Genomic DNA, 19376 nt, shown 5'->3' with positions numbered 1-19376 from the left:
CTACCGCCAGAGGTTGCCTTTTGAATTTCGCGGCTTGCAGAAGCTCTAGTTTCGCGCTTTACAATTTCGGCGGGAGAAAGGACTCAGTCGGGGAAGAACCCGGAAGGCTGGGGAGGGGGTTAAATTTTAACAGGTGCTATCTCCTAACAGGAGGCTATAAGCATTAGGAATGCTTGTGACTGGAGTTCAAGGGCAGTCAGTGTAGGCGTCTGCCTTGTTTACTGAGAATGGCCTGTTTGCCGAAAGCAGCCTGTTTACTTTGTGAAGGTCTTGTTCATGCCAGACATGACAGTTTGTATGCTTTTTATTTTTCATAACACAAATGTTTTACTCCAACACTAGAGATTTTTCTTCTAATCAGTAGTATCTAAATCCTGCACAAATTTATCCTTCGAATATGGGCCAATTAGAGTTGATCAGACAATCTCTACAGTGTGGTGAGGTCTGTTGAATCTTATGATTCAAGTTTGTAAATTGTTTAGTGAATGTTTTATTTAAAATGAATAGCAATAAAATTAATGAAAAAGAATGATCTCTACAGATCTTTTCAGCTCTAAAACTGATTTTTACAGGTATTTTCATTTATTTTGGACACTTTCATTCCTCTCACAAAATTGAAATTTCACATTTTTATCACTTAGCATGGTAAATGAGTATTAGAATGACTGATAATCAAATCATGAAATAGGAGGTAGGATTCCTAGAACTTTTTGTTTTCTTTTTTTCTGTTTTTGAGGGGAAGTATTTTTAGATCTTTATTGACCCCTGAAAATTTTTTTGTCTTGCCTAAAAAAATATTAACAATAAATTTTTTTTGTTGTTTTTTTTGGGTGGGATTTCCCTACTTCAGTACTGAGGTTTGAATGCAGGACCTGTACACTAAGCTACATTCCTATCCCTATTTTAATTTAAGATAGGATCTTACTAAGTTGCCCTGATGGGCTCAAACTTATGATCCTGCTGTCTCGTACCCCAAAGTTCCCAGTGGAATTAGGAGCGTGTACCTGCTTGCTGGACACAAATAGTATGTTGCAATCCTGGGCCACTCCCAGCAGTTTGAGTAGTTTGGTCCTGAACTGAAGGAGGACCACGTGAGGGTACGGTTGCCGTACAGAAGAGAAAATTGAGGTAGAGCTTCATTAACTGTGAGTTACGGAGGGGTAAAACCAAATCTAGAGTTGGGAAGTTTCCAAAATACAGTATGTAAGAGATAAGATATTCTGCTTAATGAGAATAAAGGGTAAAGGCTGAAGTAAATATTGTTATAAACAATAGCAGGTTGATTTGCAAGTAACCTTTTCTCTGAAATTAGAGATGAGAAGAATTTGCAATTGCCTCAGGGTTCTGAGATTAAAGAACAGATCAGAAAGGCTGACCTGAAGTCCGAAGTGTTGAGGAGGATGATAGAATGGCAGAGAAGAGGGTTTGCTTTGTCCCATGTAGGTGGTGATAAACATACTCACAGACCTTGGGGCTTCTTGAAAAGGTAAGCAGTGAATTTTGGAATGCTATTTATTTTAATATTTTGTCTGCTTTTTCTGAGGAGTGGTACTCAGAACCCAGGGCCTTAGCACATCTGCAGCCCCCTCCTCCCTTTAATTTTATTAATATTTTGAAACAGGGTCTTTACTGAGTTTCTGAATTGCCTAGCCTGGGCTAGAATTTGTGATACTTTTGCCTCAGCCTCCTAAGGTACTGGGATTACAGGCAGTGCAATTTATATTTGTTACTTTGTGCGCTAAAACAGTTTGTGTATTTTAATCTAGAACTATAAAATGGATATTATCCTGTTAAGCAAGCTGCTGAATATTATTACTAGAATGTCAAGACCAACTATCTCTCTACCTGCTTTTTTTTTTTTTTTTTTAAGACAACGGATGTTATAAATTTTAGTTTAACAGTTGAACTAAGAAAATGCTAAATTGTGTGTTTGAACACCTGGAGAGAAATGAGATGGCCTCCATGGCCTAAAAGCACACTGTTCTTTTCTGTCTTCCTCTTCTATATGCAATTTAAGTAGGATTTACTGTTTGCTTTGCTTGTCATCGAATAGTATTGAGAATCTTCTTACAATCAGAGTGTTCTATTTTTAAAATGAGTTAACCAATGTTAAAAACAAAAGTTGTTTTCTCATAAATTATCTTAAACAAATTTACCCTCAGTTGGGTAATTAAATGTTTCATATATATTAGCTGATGTGCTACATCAAGCTTTGTTTATAAGTTCTGAGTGATTATATAATACAATATTTTTTAAGATCTAAAGAATTATAACTGTAGAACTATATGGAAAACTTCTTTTATAAAATGAGAATAATTTTTAATTTATCTTCTTTATCTGCTATAGTTAGAAAATGTTTCAGATCTTTGACAATTTTTAATCTTGAGGAAAAATCATAGTAACAGTAGGACTTTCAGAGACCATCTACAATCGTCCTTTCATCTTCAAGAAGAACTTAACTGTTAAGAAAATTGTCATTACAGTTAGACAAGCATGACTTCACATTCTAGCCTTATAGCTTACTATTAATTGGTTTATATTACATGTCCATGTGAGCTTCAACATCTTCATCTTTAGGATGAAATACACAATATTGTGTAATTTATAAAGTAAAATGAGATAAAGCATTTTTAGCCCAGTGTCTGCTCCATAAATACTCAAATGTTAACTGCTATGTTGGTTGCACTGAACAGCATTACAATGTGATTAGATTTTAGAAAGATTGTTAGAAGAAATTGCCTTATAACAATGTCAGGTTATCGGAAGTCAGAGAAAACTGGCTCAAGAGAAGGGGAGGTCAGGCTGCAAAAGTTGCGTGGATCAAGATTCTGAAGATCTTGTGTACCTTACATGAGAATGTGAACTGTTGTACTTGGAAAGGGTCTGGAAGGCAACCAATGCAGAGTTCAGTAGGAGACTAAGAATAATTCTCCTGGTATAGGAGGGTGGACCACATTATGTTGAGTCATGTGTAAGGCTGTGGAAGCTGGTGGAGTCGGGCAGGCAGTTGCACCGGGACCTGAGAAAAAGATTTGAAAAAGAAAAACATTTCTGATAAAGACAAGACAAGATCTGATGCTCAAATGGAAAAAATATTCTTATTTTTAAAAACTACAAAGAAATCCATCTTTACAATCTTCCTTTGAAAGTTAAGCAAAAATTAACTTGATGCTTTTATATTTTAATTGTTTTCATGTATGCATGTGCCTGTATATGTGTGTGATTCAGGCCTCTGTGAATGCTGGGCAAATGCTCTCCCTCTGAGCTACATCCTCGGGCATTTTAATTTTTTATTTTGAGACAAAGTCTTAATAAATTACCAAAGCTTGGCTTTAGCTTGCCATCATCTTACCTCAGCCTCCCAAGCACCTGGGATTATTATATCTGGCTTTTACTTGATGTTTGTTTGTTTGTTTTTGGTACCGGGTTCGAACTCAGGCCCTTGCACTTGGGAGGCAGACAGCGGAACCACTGAGCCAAACCCCCAGCCCTTTACTTGATTTTTAAATCCTACTTTTACATGGTTCAAATCAAAAAGTAGGAAACGGAGAAGGAAAAATTTTATCTCTCAATTGCCTATCTCATTTAATTCCTTTCTCCCATAGTGAAAACATCTACTAATTCCTTTGTAACATTCGGGAAAGGAAATAGTCATGTATGTTCTATTCCAGAAAAAGAATATAAAATAAATATTTAAGTAGAGTCAAAGTAAACATAGGAGATTTGGAATTCAGAATTGTGTTGAAAAAATTTTGCCAAGATAAAATCAGTATTGAAAGCCTGAGGCTCCTTAGTAATAACCACATCATATTAATTCTTATTGGTAGAAAGTGATGTTGTTCTTGTAACAGCAGTATTGATATTGTGATGGAATAAGCCATAATTTCATGCTGAATTAAAAACTTTTAGTAATATCTTAAGCTGCCACTGTACCTCATAGTTGTTCTGTTGCCAGTGTGGGAGAGTGGCCTTTTTAAATATATTTTTGTCCTTATCCTTTTCCGAACCACAGTCATTACAGTGCTTATCCAGGAGTAGATGGCAGTAGATATAGATCCAGTTAGATTACCTTGTAAGATCTTGGAAGTAGTAAAGACTTCTAGATTTTAGAAAATTCAAATGTGGGTCTAATACATTTGTGTCGCGAGCCGGCGACGCAGAGCACTGTCCAGCAGTGCCTCAAACCTGAAAGAGCAGCGGGGTGGAGATGGGGCAGAGAGAAAGGAAGGAGGCTAAGACAAGAGTCTGATCAAGGCGACGTTTATTGCCGGCAAGCATCAGCCTTTTAAAGCAAAAAAAAAAAACAAAAAAAACAACAACAAAAAAAAAACACAAACTATTATGGGATGGGGTTACCATAGTAAATGAAAGTTCACACAGGAAAAGAGCAAACAGGCTCAACAAAAACAACCACCGTGGGTAGTAGTAACCCAGACAACCACACATCTGAAGGTCAGAGACAAGAAACTGCAACTTTCAGGAATTCCACAAAGGAAACACGCCACCATTTAAACTGGAGAAACTTAACAAATATGGAGTTACTAAAGTTAACAATACTTACAACCAATACTCATGATTCCCACACATTTGAGCACATATTTTGCAGAATTTGGTTGCTGTCTTAGTCTGTTTTCTGCTGGATAAATTATAAGCAATAGGTTTATTTAGCTCATGATTCTGAAAGCTGGGAAGTTCAAGATTGAAGGGCCACTTCTGATAAGGGCTTTGACACAGCATGGCAAGCAAGATTGAAAGACAGAAACTTGAACTGAACTTTTTTAAAATCAAGAATTCACTCTTGAAATAACTAACCTACTGTGTTGTTATGCATTGATCGATTCATGGGGATCATGGCCCATGCCAAAAGTATCTAAAAATATCTACTCTTAATATTGGAATGGTGGTGTAAATTCAAATGGATTTTGGTGGAGACATTCAAATGATAGCAGTTGCACTTTAAACTAGTAGTATATAGTCTGTTTTATATCCTGGAAAGAGTTGCTTATTGCACATTACTTTGCCCTATATATCACAGATTGCCTTTGCCGTTGAGGTTAACTAATTAAATATTCGGTAATCTCACCTAACTTCGTTTTCTTAAACAGTGTGTGTTAGTGTAGTAGGAACAAGGGAAAAGGGATATGATATATTTGGCTGACTTCAATCAAACCTAAGATGGTGTGTGTGTAATAGTATAGTTTTGATTGAGCTGTTTTTGCACTGTCATCATACTGACCAGAGTCAGATTCTTACTTGGCACATCCAGATGCTCCAACTTTCTGTGACCTAGATAGAAAACATATGGAGGTTTGTGTGTATTTTTAGCATGTTAAGCTTTAAGCCTAAGGGCAAGGTCTACAAAAACTTTAGGAAGTGAAAGATAATCTCTGTTTTTGAAAATTGTGTAGAATCGATGAAGTGGTAGGGAAAGCAAATTATCTTTTCTTCAGAAAATGTAGTTAAAAATTCAGTTTCTTCTGCACTCAATTTTATTGCATTTAATTGTTTAATTTTTGAATAATGAATCATATTTTGAAAATAACTATTGCTTATGTAATAGTGAAGATTTTACCTGTTGGCAGACCTGTTTATCATTTATTGCTGTTCCCAGTGTAACTAGTTGGAAATATCCCTACAATGAAATCATGATTCTAAGTTGCTAGCAACACTGTTCCCCTTAAAATAAAATAGATTTTAAAATCATACTTCTTTTTCTCCTGTGCCACAGCTTTTCTAGAACTCACTTGTTGAAGTGATCTTTTTACAATTCTGTATTCAGCAAGAAGCATGGTGAATTAGACCTTCATTAGTCAGCAGCTGAGATTTATACCTGTACCTGAAGCATCCCTGTAATATAAACAAGTAAATAATATACTTATCTTAGCAGTAGTACCTGTTTTTTAGGGCTGTAATTTTAAGACATTAGTTTCTTGAAATATTTTCTTTGCTATTAAAAAAAAAATATATATATATATATATATATATATATAGAGATAGAGAGAGAGAGAGAGAGAGAGAGAGAGAGAGAGAGTCAGTCAGTCACTGGGGATGTGGCTTAGTGGTAGACTGTTTGCCTAGTATGTATGAGGCCTTAGATTTGCTCCCCAGCATGGTGAGACCATGTGGGCATGGAGGGGTGGGTGTTGCCTATGTGTATATCCATATCTGAGAAGGGGAACGTTTTTCGTGAATAAGTTTTCATTGTACACTTCCTTATTGTAAGAGACTTCTGATGTGGGTCATTTTATTCCCATACAGTTGCTTATCAGAACTTTATGTGCTTTCTATTATTTTTGAATATAGATATTCACCAGCTGCTGGCTGGCTTAAAACAGTGGGCATTGTAGCAGAAGAGCTGCTACACACAAAGTCGTGTGTGCATGTGTGGCAATTCTTCAAAAAATTAAACACAGAGTTGCCGTGTGGCCCAGCAGTCCCACCCCGCTGTGTATAGTCAAGAGACATGAAAACTTAATGTCCATACCAAAACTCATCATTCATAGTAACCGAAAAGTAGAAATAATCCAGATACTCATCTGCTAATGAATAATTCAAATGTATATCCATCCAGTGGAATAAAAGGTAATGAAGTATTGCTTTAACTTGAGTGAGCCCTGAAATTTTCAGTAAGCATTTATTGAACTTGCTTAGTATTGTTGTAGGAATTATCAGGGACTCAGCACCGAAGAAGCTGAATTTCCCATCTTCCTCTTGCCACAGCCTTTTCTCCTGAATTTCCTGTCTTAGTGAGTCGGTGATGCTGCTGCCATTCTAGTTTCTCAGGTCAAGAGCTTGGGAAGCCTTTGTGTAGTCAGTCACCGCATCACTTCAGATCAGCTTTCAGCCTTTAGTCTGTCTGCTTTTCCTCTTATCAATGCTGGTTCTGTAATCCAGCCCAGTAATTCTTAGTTATAGTGTTAGTATTAGTAAAATTGCAAATGGTTTACCTTAAAAATAAAAACAAAAACTAGAAGGATAATCCTGTAAATGTGATGTTCGCTGGCTTGCAGTCCATTATACTTTTAGCAGTAGAAAAAGCAGTAGCATCACAGGTAGTGTAGCAGGAATTAGCATTCTCAGGGCACCTGTAGAAGTACCTTGTAAGTGTGAACTTCATTTTGCAAGTCCTCAGTAAAAGCTGAGACCCTCTGAGTTGGATTAATATAGTCATGTTTTTTTTTTAACTCCATGTTACTCTAATTTCAGCTTTCACTAAACCATTCTTGTCAAAGATCTCCATCTGACGTCCACAACTGATCGTGATATTTTCCCAATTAGATTTTTCCAGTGAACTCTGTATTGCAGATAAGAGAAACCAAACTCCTGTGTATCATGTGCTCGCTCACTAATGATTTTGCTCCAATCTCTGCAGCTTCATCTCCAGTAAGGCATACTCTATACTTTGATGCTTCTGCATGTAATTTTTTTTAAAATCAGGAATGATTAGTCAGAGAGGCAAACTCCTTTTTCCAGTCTTACCCACATAGCAGCTTCTACATGCAGTAGATGTAGGCTCCATTTTCTGCCTCCATTTTTAGCTTCGTAAGAGCTGAGATTCTTTTAGTTTGGAATGTGGTACAAAGTAGATTCTCCATAGGCATTTATTAAATTCAAAATTTGTGTCTCCAAAAATTTTAATTTAGCCCAGATATTTATGTATTATAATATATATGATATATAATATAATGAAAGGATTGAAGATACCTATGATGCCTGTATCTTACATCTTCTGGAGCTTCAGACTTTAGCCTTTTTTAAAATTAACTTTTATGTAGAAATGTAGTTAACAAAACATATCACTATATTTTGTTTAGAGATAGACACATTAAAGCTGTACCTTAATTTTTAAAATTGTGTTCAATTTATTTTTATACTTTGATTTTATGTATTTTATATTCTTTTTCTAATACAGGTTACTTTCCCAGCAATGGGTAGTGACAACTTGAACTTAAGGATGGAAAAACACCTGAATTTTTTCTAGTGCTGCTGTTTCACCTCACAATTTGAGATTAATTGCTCCACATCTATATTTATATAGTATTAGTAAATGTAAAAGTTTGGAAATTTGGAAATCCTTAGGTGTGAGTATCTGCTTAAGATTTAAGACTGATACCAACAATTTCCAACTGCATTCTAGCAGCACTGGAGACAGAATCCAGGATCTTCCCAGTGAGCCACATCCCCACCCCACCCCTTCTTTCAAATTTTGAGACAGGCTCTCACTAAGTCTCTAAATGGCCCAGGCTTGTGATCCTCCCACCTCAGCTTCCCAGAGCGCTGATGCAGCAGTGTGCCACCGTGCCCAGTTCTTTTAGACATTTTTTATTTTGGGTTTCTTTGATTTAAGGGTCCAGCTTTACTTCTTCTTGCCCTTCTGAAGAAAAATGTATTCATCTTTAGATGACTAGGTTAAAAAGAATTTTGTTTTCTGCGGTTATCTGCTAATACCATTAAGATAACTGGAAATTACATGCCATATCACATGACCATGGAGGGTATTCATACGTGAAAAGTACATTTGTCGGACAGACATTCTTTTTTGGGAATTCCTGTTTCAAGTCTGGATTTGGTTCTAAATTATGATTGCCTTTGACTGTAGAGGAGGAGAGAGAAGTGTTGGAAAGTGAAAAAGGATGAGAGGTTTAGAGCCAGAAAAATTTGGGTATACATCTTAATTCTGTGACTTACTGTCTGCGGTATTTCTTTGGGACAATTATATCTTTGAGCTTCATTTTCCTCAGGATCTACTCTCAGTACTGTTAGAATGGCAGTGAACTTTCAACATGAGTGTCAGAGGAGACATTCAAATGATGGCAGTTGCACTTTAAGCCAGTGGCATGTGCTCTCTGTTTTGTGTTCTGGAAGGAGGTGCCACTGCATATTTTTAGTTAATTGTGTGCCATCTTTGTGCAACTTACTTTTCCCTGTATGTTACAGATTGCCTTCACTGTTGAGGTTTACTGATGAAATATTGATAAACATAACTACTTCCTGTCTACCACACTTTGTGTTCTTTCTACCTCTGGCCACTCCTTTTTTGGTCTGTCTTGAATGTTGATATTGATGTGTTTTCTCCTTGGTCTTTTGCACATTTTTAACAGGACTTGGGGAGTGCTAAGTGAATATTCGTTGAGCAAATGGATTGTTTCTATCTTGACAATTTCTCAAGGGATTTGACTGTAATTGGACCTCATTAACTAAAGTGATTGCAGTATATCAAACTCGATGGTGCATTTCACAGTCAAAGTTTGGTTTAGTGTGTCTGGGCCATGGTTCTCCTAATCTACCCTCCTACATACATGTAGTGAAAAAAATCCAAATTCATCACATCTGCTTATGAGATTCAGTTAAGTGTAAGTAATTCCTATGTATATTAAAAGTAATTACAAAGGTAATTTTAAAGTACTTGCTTTTTCCAAAATTTCTACACTTACTTCACTTTGTACAGAAATCTCGTAGCAGCATGGTCATCCATCCTCTATAAAGTAATAATTATCTTACTTGGAATAACACTTAAGTTGTAAATATACATTGAAGTACATATTCTGAAGTTTGAAATGAGAAAAAGGGAGAGAATATTGAATGATTTTATGCCACTGTGATCTGTGCTTGCTTGCATTATATATTTTCATTTTTCCAACAACTCTGAAAAAGAAACAGCCTTTTGTCAGGAGAAGACCAAGGCTAAGGGAAGTTGAAAGTATTGAACAGTGCAAATCACACAGCTTCTAGAGTTAGGAGTCAAGGTTTGTTCTGTCAGACTTTATGGCTCCTAAGTCCATTCTATAAAAACACTAGTAAACGTAGAAATAATTTCTGTAAGTTCTTGAATTTAGTTAAAAGTTGTGTATGTCATTTCATCTGTAGGCAGTTATTTGGCAGAAAACCAGAGTGTCTGATCACAAGACAGCTCTCATGTCAGTTCTGGGGAATGCTGTTATGGGCAACTTGGAGCCTTTTCAGTACCACTCCGAAGAGTCTCAGGTATGCACAAAAATGTTCTTTCATAATTTTGACTTGGCAATGATGGGGTTAAAATATTTCTCTTGGGAGTTAGAATAAGAGGTTTTTCTTGTGACATTTTTATCAAAATATGTATATAAAGTAGGTAGGAAAGAAAATACAACTGGGCGTGTTGGCGCACACCTATAATCCCAGCACTCAGGAGGCTGAGGCAGGAGGATTGCTGTGAGATTGAGACCAGCCTGGGCTACCTAGTGAGTTCCAGGTCAGTCTTAATTACATTGTGAGACCCTGTCTCAAAAAAAAGAAAAAAGAAAATATATATAGAACTAACCTCCTTCCCCAGCCCTGCTTTCATCATTTTTGTTGCTTAAATTGATTTTTAAACAATAATAATTTTCAATTTCGAGTCTTATCTTCCTTTAGACAGTGAAATTGTTGAGATTGCTTATCTTTTCTTTCTCTTTACTATTGTATACACACACTCAGACTTTCTTTTCTCCAGCTATCAGCTTTAGTGCTTTCTGATTCCCTGTGCTGCTCTATGATCTTCCTCTCACTTGCTCGTTCCTCTTTCAGTTCTGTCGGTAAGACATTTTATTATCAAGCTGAATAGCATATTTTCATAGGTAATTTTTTTGTTGCTGTTGTTTGCAGTACTTTAGGAGTAAATCCAAGGCCTCATGCTCTACCACTGAGCCATACTTCTGGTCCTATAAACATTTTTGCTTTGCTTTGCTTTGCTTTGAGATAGGGTCTTGCTATGTATTCAGTCTGGCTTTGAACTCACTATGAAATCCAGGGTGGCCTTGAACTTTAGGGATCCTGACTCAATTCCCCTTCCCCCAAAGTGCAAGGATCAACAGGCATGCACCACTATTCCTGGCCCTGTAACCAGTTTTTAGGTCTTTCATCTTTTGTCTGAATATTGATTTCCAAAGGTTGAACACTTATGTGGAGTGTAAATTATTATGGCTATAAGTGGTTTTCATTGAAGAACCTACTGTTGTGTTATGATTACACTCTTCATGAAGGATCCAGTAGTATGTCTTTTATGCCATACAAATGAAAATATTCCTTTTGTCTTGATGAAATAAGATTTTTCTTTCTTGTATTACCATCAATCACCAAAAGTATATCACTGATTTTCTTTGCTTCACACTTGAACTGCCTCAGAGGTTTTTGGTTTTTCTGAAGTTTCCAAAAGTTTTTCTTAAGTGAAATTTTCTTTATCAAATCAGTAAAAAAATTCTTTTGATCATTCTGCTATAGTTTATAATCCATTCCATTACCTCTTTGTAAAGTCGTTGGTCTTAGAACCCACTTATTTCTTATTTGGATTGCTTGTATTTTAAGCTTCTCATCATGAGATATATTTACATCAGAACACTGGTTTGTTCCATTACTTCTTATATCCCAAGTGTTTGTTGGTATTCATTCTCAATTTGTCAAAGGTGCAACTTTAAATATCTTCCACAGAAAGGAGATATGAGATAAATTTTAATGTCTGAAAGTGACATTATTTTGCACTTTTTTTGAGGCAGGGTCTCACTATGTAGTTCAGACTGCTCTGGAACTCACTGTGTAGCCCAGGCTGGTCTCGAACTCGCAGCAATCCTCCTGCCTCAGCCTCCCGAGTGCTGGGATTACAGGCATGCGCCACCACGCTCAGCTTATTTTGCACTTTTTATGTTGATGGTGTTGCAGACACAAAATTATAGATTCAAAATAGTTTTTCCTTAAAACGTTGGAGACATTGAGTACTCTTTAATCATTTATTGTTGACTTGAAGACTTTTTCTAGATGATAATTTTTTTCTCTTTGAAAATTCTTTGGATCTTTCCTTCATGTTTATTCTTAGATTTTACAAAAAAATTGTCTAGATTTATGTCTTGTTAGGTTATTGTGCTCAGCAATTACATGAATGTGGAGACTCATTTCTTTCTTATTCCTGGGTTATGTGTTTCCATCCATGAACAGTGTTTCTCTCCCTCTCGCTCTCCACTGATTAGGACCTTCTCTTTTCTCAAGTTTACATCTTTTCTTTTTACTGTAAGTTTTGGGAGCTCTCACTGAATGTATCCTTTAATTCTTTTAGGATAAACAATTGAGTTGTTTACTTTGGAAGTTATGTTTAATTTCAAAGGACATTTCTATTGTTTTTTTATAACTGCTTTTGAATATAAAACCTTAACTCTTTCTAAAGATACTAAGTTTTTGTTTTTAAAGTGTTTCTTCCTTAAATAATCCTTTTCTAAGCTTTTGTTCTGCTTACCTAAGAAGTATTTTTGCAAAGTGTCTGATTCTGTGTCTTTTCCCTTAAATAGGAAATCTAATTGGGTGTTGGTGGCTGGGCTTACTGGCTATACGTTCTCCTTCAGTGTTGTGTAATCAAGATCCTCACCATGTTCCTGGATTCTGGGAAAATCCAAATTGCCATAATGGGGTGAGGGCCTAAGGTTTAATCTGCATACTATATTCTTACTGCTGAGGTTCTTAAGAAACTAGTTATATCTGTCTCCCTGCATCTCTTCTTTTCTCCTTTTCTTTCCAACGCAAAGTTACATGAATTGGAGCTAAGATATATTGTCCATATTCAGTTTCATTAGAGAAGAGGAGTTTTGTTTGGTTGGCTGCTAATTTTAAACCTGTAGGATCTCTGGAATTCTGTTGCTAGTAGTAGCTGACTCAGGATGCCAAGGGTACATCTGAATTCCCTCTGAGTTCCTGTAGCTTCGTAAGGCTCTGTTGCCTCTGTGTCCTCATACACTGGCTATCCGAATTTGATCTACAGACTAGTAGTATTGGCATCAAATAGAAGTGTTTTAGAAAAAAAGAGTATCAGACCTTATCTCACATCTACCAAATCAGAACCTGCATTTTTACAAGGTCCTTAAGTGCACCATTCAGAAATGGAAAGCAGTGATCCAGACCTTGGTCAGCTACAATTCGGTGTGTGGATGGAACTATCACAGGAGTCAGTCCTGCAGTTGAGAATTTTTTCTTTTGAAATAGGATCACTTAAAGACATTTATGGTAATCTGTCAGATATCAGAATTATTGCTAGACCTTCATGTGTTATTTTTGCATGGAGGAATGAAAGGAATTTGGAAAGCATGTGTTAGTGTTTCATTTACCGGTACTGAGAGTTTAGAGCGTGTCTGGTGAGGGTGACCATAGCAGCACATCCCCCTCTGTCCTCGCACTGTGTCTACATGGATGTTGTATCTGTGTCGCCACCATCCACTCCACACTCTTTACTTTCATGTTCTTTTCTCTTGTATTGCTTGTGTAGTTAAAGGAGACTTGTCCCACATCAGTTTCTTTGAGTCTCTTCTTGTCCCTGGCCAAAAGCAACCCTGAGTTGATTTTCAGCTCCCGTTACATATCTTTAAGTTGTAAAACTTGTCCACCAAGGCCTTCTCTCTGCACAGATCCATTGGCTGATGGGAACCTGGCCTGTAGATCATCTTTGTGTATCTCTTCCTTTAATGGGAGAGTCCATGTTTTAATCTGTAGGGAGGAACAGCCTTGTGGTGGCTGATATTCTCCATTGAGCCGCTACTGTAGCATTTTTTTAAGGTATTTTTCAGGTGTGGCTCTTTTGACCTGTTGGAGCTCCTTCTGACATCTCTGCATTACTCCATGCTAACTTAGTACTGCCTGATTTTTAACCCCTAAACCGTATTATTTGTTTTTAGGATTCAGAATTATTTTGATATTCTTCTTTCTAAATTTGATTTGTAGCTACTCATTTACAGTCATACCTTTTTACTCCACTGCTCTGAAACGTGTCGAATTTGGTATTTTGATGTGAAAATTTTGTTCCAGTCATTGATTTGGTACTTGATGTGCAGGAAAACTTGCTGGGGTCAGTGGCCTCATGACTTGCTGTCCTTTCCAACCAAAACAATTTGTTGGGTACTCATTGTGCCTTCCAGAACCAATTAACAATAAGTACTAACGTATCACTGTACTAAGTTCAAAGTCCTTTTCATATTGCTGTCATGTCTATTTTCCTGAGAGAAAATCCTCTTCTCTGCTATTTTATATGCTTTGAAATTTCAGGTTTTGAAATTATTTTGAATGCAGGTTTGCTTTGGTTGTTTTGCTTCCTCTCCTCACTTACCTCTCCCATCCATAGTTTGACAGATCCTCCCCTCCCCATTCCTGATTCAAAACCAGGTGCGATATTAGCAGTTGATGCCTCAGCCTGCCAAGATTTTACAGACTTCTTTTCTTAGCCAGCTTGGCTTAGCCTTGTTCTTGGTTTTGGAGTTGTCTCTGTTCTTTCCTGTGACCCTGGCAAGCAGCTCCAGACAGTGATCACACAGCATTTTAAAGTTTTGTTTTGTTTTTTGTTTCAGAGATGGTGGTATATGAGCTCTCTTATTTCAAACAGAAAGACTAATTTCAGTCCCCTGCCTTGTACAGAGCGTGTTTTGTCCTCATCTCCTTGCCAGAATTTAATTTCCAAATGGCATACCTAGTGTCGGATAGGAGAAGGGGATTTTTCACTTGAACTTGTTTCACTGTTCTAACCAGAGTATTTCAGTTATTTAGAAATGGGACTCCATGTTTGTTATGTTAGGTTTTTTGGCTAAGAGAACAATTAGTGTTAGGAGACTAGTTCAGGTTATATCAATATAATGAGTAGAGAAAAGGAGGTGGGCTTAACAGACTCTGTAAGTGACAGGAGTCTCATAGTAAAGGAACTCAAGAGGATCCAGTTAGCAGGGTAGAAGTGAGATGACATTTTATGAAGCTTTGAGCTTGAGATTATTTTTGTGACAGTTGCAGTTGGTACTCATTTGGGAGTGAGAGAAATACAAACTATAGTATCTATGTCTTAGCATCATTTTATATGGCTAGTTGTTGAAACTATAGTTGAGAAAAACTATTCATAGTAATTGGAGAGCAAGGAAAAAAGGGTCTGACGATGGAATTCAGGGGGACCATCGTCATTTATAGGGCTACCGAAAGAAGAGAAACCAGTCAAGGAGGAAATGTTGTAAAGTAAGCAGAGACACCAAGAGAGCATTGAAACAGATTCATGCATTGGAGTGAGTGCTCACCAAAGGAAAGAGTTGCCATTCGTGAGGGTAGGGGCTTAGGGAGTCACATAAGATGACTAGAGTTGGTCATTAAAGCAGAAGCCACCTTAGAAAGTGGGTTGAAGAAGAAGAAAGAAAGGCACATAGTTGAGAAGCAACCAGCCAACGGAGCAGTATTTGATTGTACTTTGCCTTCAATTTCTATTTCCATTTCTAGGTTGAGGCCCAGAATCTTGCAAGGGCTGTCTCACTTTTGTTTTGTTGTAACGGTTTGGTCTTTTGTATTTGATTTATAAGAACTGTTTCATTTTACTTTCTATATAACTTAAATATAGCTTGTTAAGATTGTCCTAAAGCATTGTAAAGCAGTATACCATATAACATGCAGCAATTATAAGGTAGAGTGAAAGGAAGGTTCTAACAACTATATCTACTCTTTTATTTTCTTCTTTATTCTTACACTTTCAGACCAGAGGGCAGATTTTTTTTTTTAATTCATATAACCAGTGAATGTTTTAGAACTTAAACAGTCTTTTCCTGTTGCCCAGCAGGTGTTTTAAGAAGAGTCTCATGTTTCCTGGTAAATTATACAACCATTTATAAAGGCTGTGAAGTTTTACAGTTAATTAAGTGGTATCATTTTGTAATGGATTATCCAGATTTATTAATTTATTTTTTCAAACTGGCACCATTTGGCACCCTGCCAATAATGCACTTAGTGTTCTAAAACTGGTAAAGTATCTCCTTCAACACGTATTTCCAAGGGGAGGGACAGCCACAGACAGAGGTGGTAGCCTACAGGCTTGTATTGGTAAAGGAGCCTCATGGTTTCTGCTCAACTAAAAATAGCACTCCCACTGACATACTTGTTTTCTTTAACCTAAGTTACAATTTTACTAGTGGTCTTTCTCAGCAGATTAATAATACATTGAGTTCCACTTGTTTCAGATAAGAGATTATAGGCCTATATTTTAATTACCTTGACCTAGTGGATATAGGATTCAAACCCTGGCATTCTAGCTCTAGCCTACTTTTAACATTCTCTGTAGTGTCTTTAGCTGTGTTAATTAGCTAAGGGTAAAAGTTAGGAACGTGTTCTCTGCCTCTCAACCCTTAAATCTCTTTCTTTGGTTATCTTTTCTTGTATCCTTCATTTTTTCCTCCTTCATACATTTGTAGCATAAGAATAATTTGTAAATAATTAGTAAAATTTTTGTAGAAAATTTCTTCAAGCAAAACTGAACATAAAGAGCAATGGGTACCCTAGGAAGTTAATTCAAAGAGTAAAAGACATTTTTTTTTAAACTTGAAAATGCAGGCCCAGTGAAATTAGCAGTGTAGAATACTCAAAGATATACAGCAACTTCTTTATAGTTAAGAGAAAGGGACAAACAGCCAGAAAGAAAGCACAATGTGGGAAAAGAAACTGTAAAAAGAAGGTAAAGCTAAGTAGAGAGAAGGTAGTTTGTCCTGTGACCATTAAATAATTAAAAGTATGACTGTGAAGATTTTATAAATGTTCATTATTCCTTAAAGTTAGAAATACCAGTTTAGTATGCTCCGGGATTTTATTCAAGGTTAATTCTTGAAATGTGAAGTATATATCTCTTTTAGATCTTAAGTTGAAATTATTATTTTTTTTAACCTTTTAATGTGTTGTCTATAGCAAGACCATTGAATGTGGATATTGGATACTCAGTGACTGTTTATTATGATTACAGATTTATCTAAGTGGATTCCTTCCAAAGCTTGATGCAGACCACTCTTTCACAAGTCTCTCGACTCCAGAGAGGAGTTTCATCTTTATAAATCATCGACCTGTCCATCACAAAGACATATTAAAGGTAATCCCTTTTAGGAAAAAATATCACTTTGGTCAGAGATTTAAAACCAGCTCTGTCATTTGTTAGAGTGTTACAAGAATGACTACTAGAATTTGCTCTAAAATAAGGAAAAGAAGGCCATAAACAGATAATCGCTTATTAAGCATCGTGCTGGGTATTATTTACATATTCTGCTTTGCTTACTCTGTACAACAGCTCTGATGCACAGTTATACCCATTTATACTGCGGAAACAAATGTTAAAAGACTTACTTAAGGAAAGTAGCCAGAAAGTAGCAGTTTTGATTTGAACCCTTGCTCCTCTCCGTTTCACTGTGGTGTTCAGCCTTGAAGCCATTAGCCTTGCGCTGGATGCGGTGCTTCTTGGGATGCTTGTGCTCGTGTAGGTTTGGGCCCTCTACAGTGGGGTTACCACTGCTTACATGCTGCTTTTCCCTCTGGGTGGTTGGCACCTACTCAGCGTTTCAGTTGAATCTGCTGCTTTTGGTGGTCTTTTAAGGTTGGCAGTACTGTGTTTAAATGGTACTTTTGTGTTTTATTCATTACATGTATTTCTAGTTAATCAGACATTATTACAATGTGAAGTGCCTAAAGGAATCTACTCGTTTATATCCCATTTTCTTTCTGAAAATTGATGTTCCTACAACTGATGTGGATGTAAATCTAACACCAGATAAAAGTCAAGTATTATTACAGAATAAGGTAACTTTTCCAGATAATTTTTGTATTAATTTATGCTATAGAAATGTGTGCAGGCTGTTTTCATATAAAAAGACTTCCTTGCTTTATATTTTTCTTTTTTATTCATTTTAATTTTGTCTGCTATTTTCATAATATCTTTTAATATTTTTTAATTTGTCTTTTTTAGGAATCTGTTTTAATTGCTCTTGAAAATCTGATGACAATGTGTTATGGACCACTACCTAGAACAAATTGTTATGAAAATAATAAAACAGATGTTTCCTCAACTGACATGGTTGTTAGTAAAACAGCAGAAACAGATGTGCTTTTTAATAAAATGGAATCATCTGGAAATAATTATCCAAATGTTGATACTCCAGTCATTCCTTTCCAAAGTGATGTACATAATGATGAATCAAGAAGAAACACTAATAATTATTTAAATCAGCAGACAAGTATTAATGAACATTGTGATGATTTTAGTAGTGAAAATTCTAATATTGATAAGGACACTAGAAATACATTTCCAAAAAGCCCAATAAATAACTTAGCATCAGAAGATGCCCCAAGTGCTAATAGTGAAACTGGTTTTGTAGGTTCTGTTAAGGGTGCCCAACTAGAATATGGTGGTAAAAGCCATATACATAAAAAGGGGGAAAATGAAAAAGCAGCAGTTCCTGAGAAGTCCTTAGAAATTTCTGCAGATGACTGGAGCAAGGGAAATGTACTTAAGAGTTCAACAGGAGAGTATATTGAACCTGTGAAAATTTTAGTGCCTCAGGACAGTTTAGCACATAAAGTAAGCGAGAATAATCATTCAAACCTTGAACAAGAAAATATCAGAGACGGCCCCTATAACAAAAAGTCAAATGTGATAGATAACAAATCTGGACAGCTGACAGCCTATGATTTAATTAGCAATCGAGTAATTAAGAAACCCATGTCTGCAAGTGCCCTTTTTATTCAGGAACATCGTGCTCAGTTTCTCATAGAAAATCCTAAGACTAATTTTGAGGATGCAACAGTACAAATTGAAGAACTGTGGAAGACATTGAGTGAAGAGGAAAAACTCAAGTAAGTTTCCAGAGCTTGCATGTGACCTGACTGCTCAGCTCTTTCCATTCTATATGACTCACTGTTTTTTTTTTTTTTTTTTAAAGGACTTTTTAAAACTTCTTATTTACAGAAAAGCAGAATGGAAAATGCCTTTTGGCTTGGCTAGAGTATATTTTTTGTATGACTTTTTTTTTTTTAATTTAGGGACTTTGAGGGTATTACTTTTTATTTTAAAATGGGTTGTTTTCTTTGTACAAGTCTCAATTGCTTTCTGATTTGTTAAATTTATTGTTAAAGGTTTCTATTATCCTCATTTTGAAACCACCATTTTCTTTTTTAAAATTTAACTGTGGCAGGACTTTTTTTTTTTTTTTTAAAGCTTTGTACTAGAGGAGTCAAACAATGATGTTTTTAATTTCTTGACTGTGCCTTTTAAAAAATTAGTCTCTAAAATGTATAACACAATACATAGAATGGTGGCATTGTTCCAGGATCATTTTAGTGTTTTTAATGCCATTTCTTCTCGGTACAACTCAACTTTTGCTTCTGTAATGTGTTGTTTCCTTACTGGTGCCTTATGACCTGTACTGGGTGTTTGGGGGATGTAAGTAGGTGATGGCTGTATATCTGATTTCAGTATTACTTGCATATTTAGATCAGATGATCTAAATAAATGTTCCAAAATACTGTGGTGTTTCTAATTGACTTAGAATACCAAATATAAACATAATTATGTCTTGAGTGATATAGCAAAAAAAAAAAAAAAAAAAAAAAAAAAA

At 36.1% G+C, this 19376-nt stretch overlaps 1 protein-coding gene across 6 annotated transcripts in view; it reads left to right on the top strand.

Moving 5' to 3' along the window:
- Pms1 (PMS1 homolog 1, mismatch repair system component) overlaps positions 1-19376 on the top strand; it is an 82117-nt gene that overhangs the window by 43597 nt on the left and 19144 nt on the right. For 4 of the 6 annotated variants that reach the window (XM_033756270.1, XM_010636846.3, XM_033756271.1 and 1 more), the window contains 4 exons: positions 9868-9984; positions 16739-16861; positions 17419-17562; positions 17729-18615. In XM_033756270.1, coding sequence (XP_033612161.1) covers positions 9868-9984; positions 16739-16861; positions 17419-17562; positions 17729-18615 — 1271 coding nt within the window. The remainder of the gene's footprint in view (positions 1-9867; positions 9985-16738; positions 16862-17418; positions 17563-17728; positions 18616-19376) is intronic. The other 2 variants (XM_010636853.2, XM_010636849.2) reach the window with 2 other exon arrangements.

The sequence above is a fragment of the Fukomys damarensis genome, unplaced genomic scaffold, assembly GCF_012274545.1.
Source record: "Fukomys damarensis isolate Sample0158 unplaced genomic scaffold, DMR_v1.0_HiC HiC_scaffold_26, whole genome shotgun sequence".
NCBI lineage: Eukaryota > Metazoa > Chordata > Mammalia > Rodentia > Bathyergidae > Fukomys > Fukomys damarensis.
The sequence above is the reverse complement of the archived record's forward strand: the minus strand, read 5'-3'. Positions and strand labels throughout refer to the sequence as shown.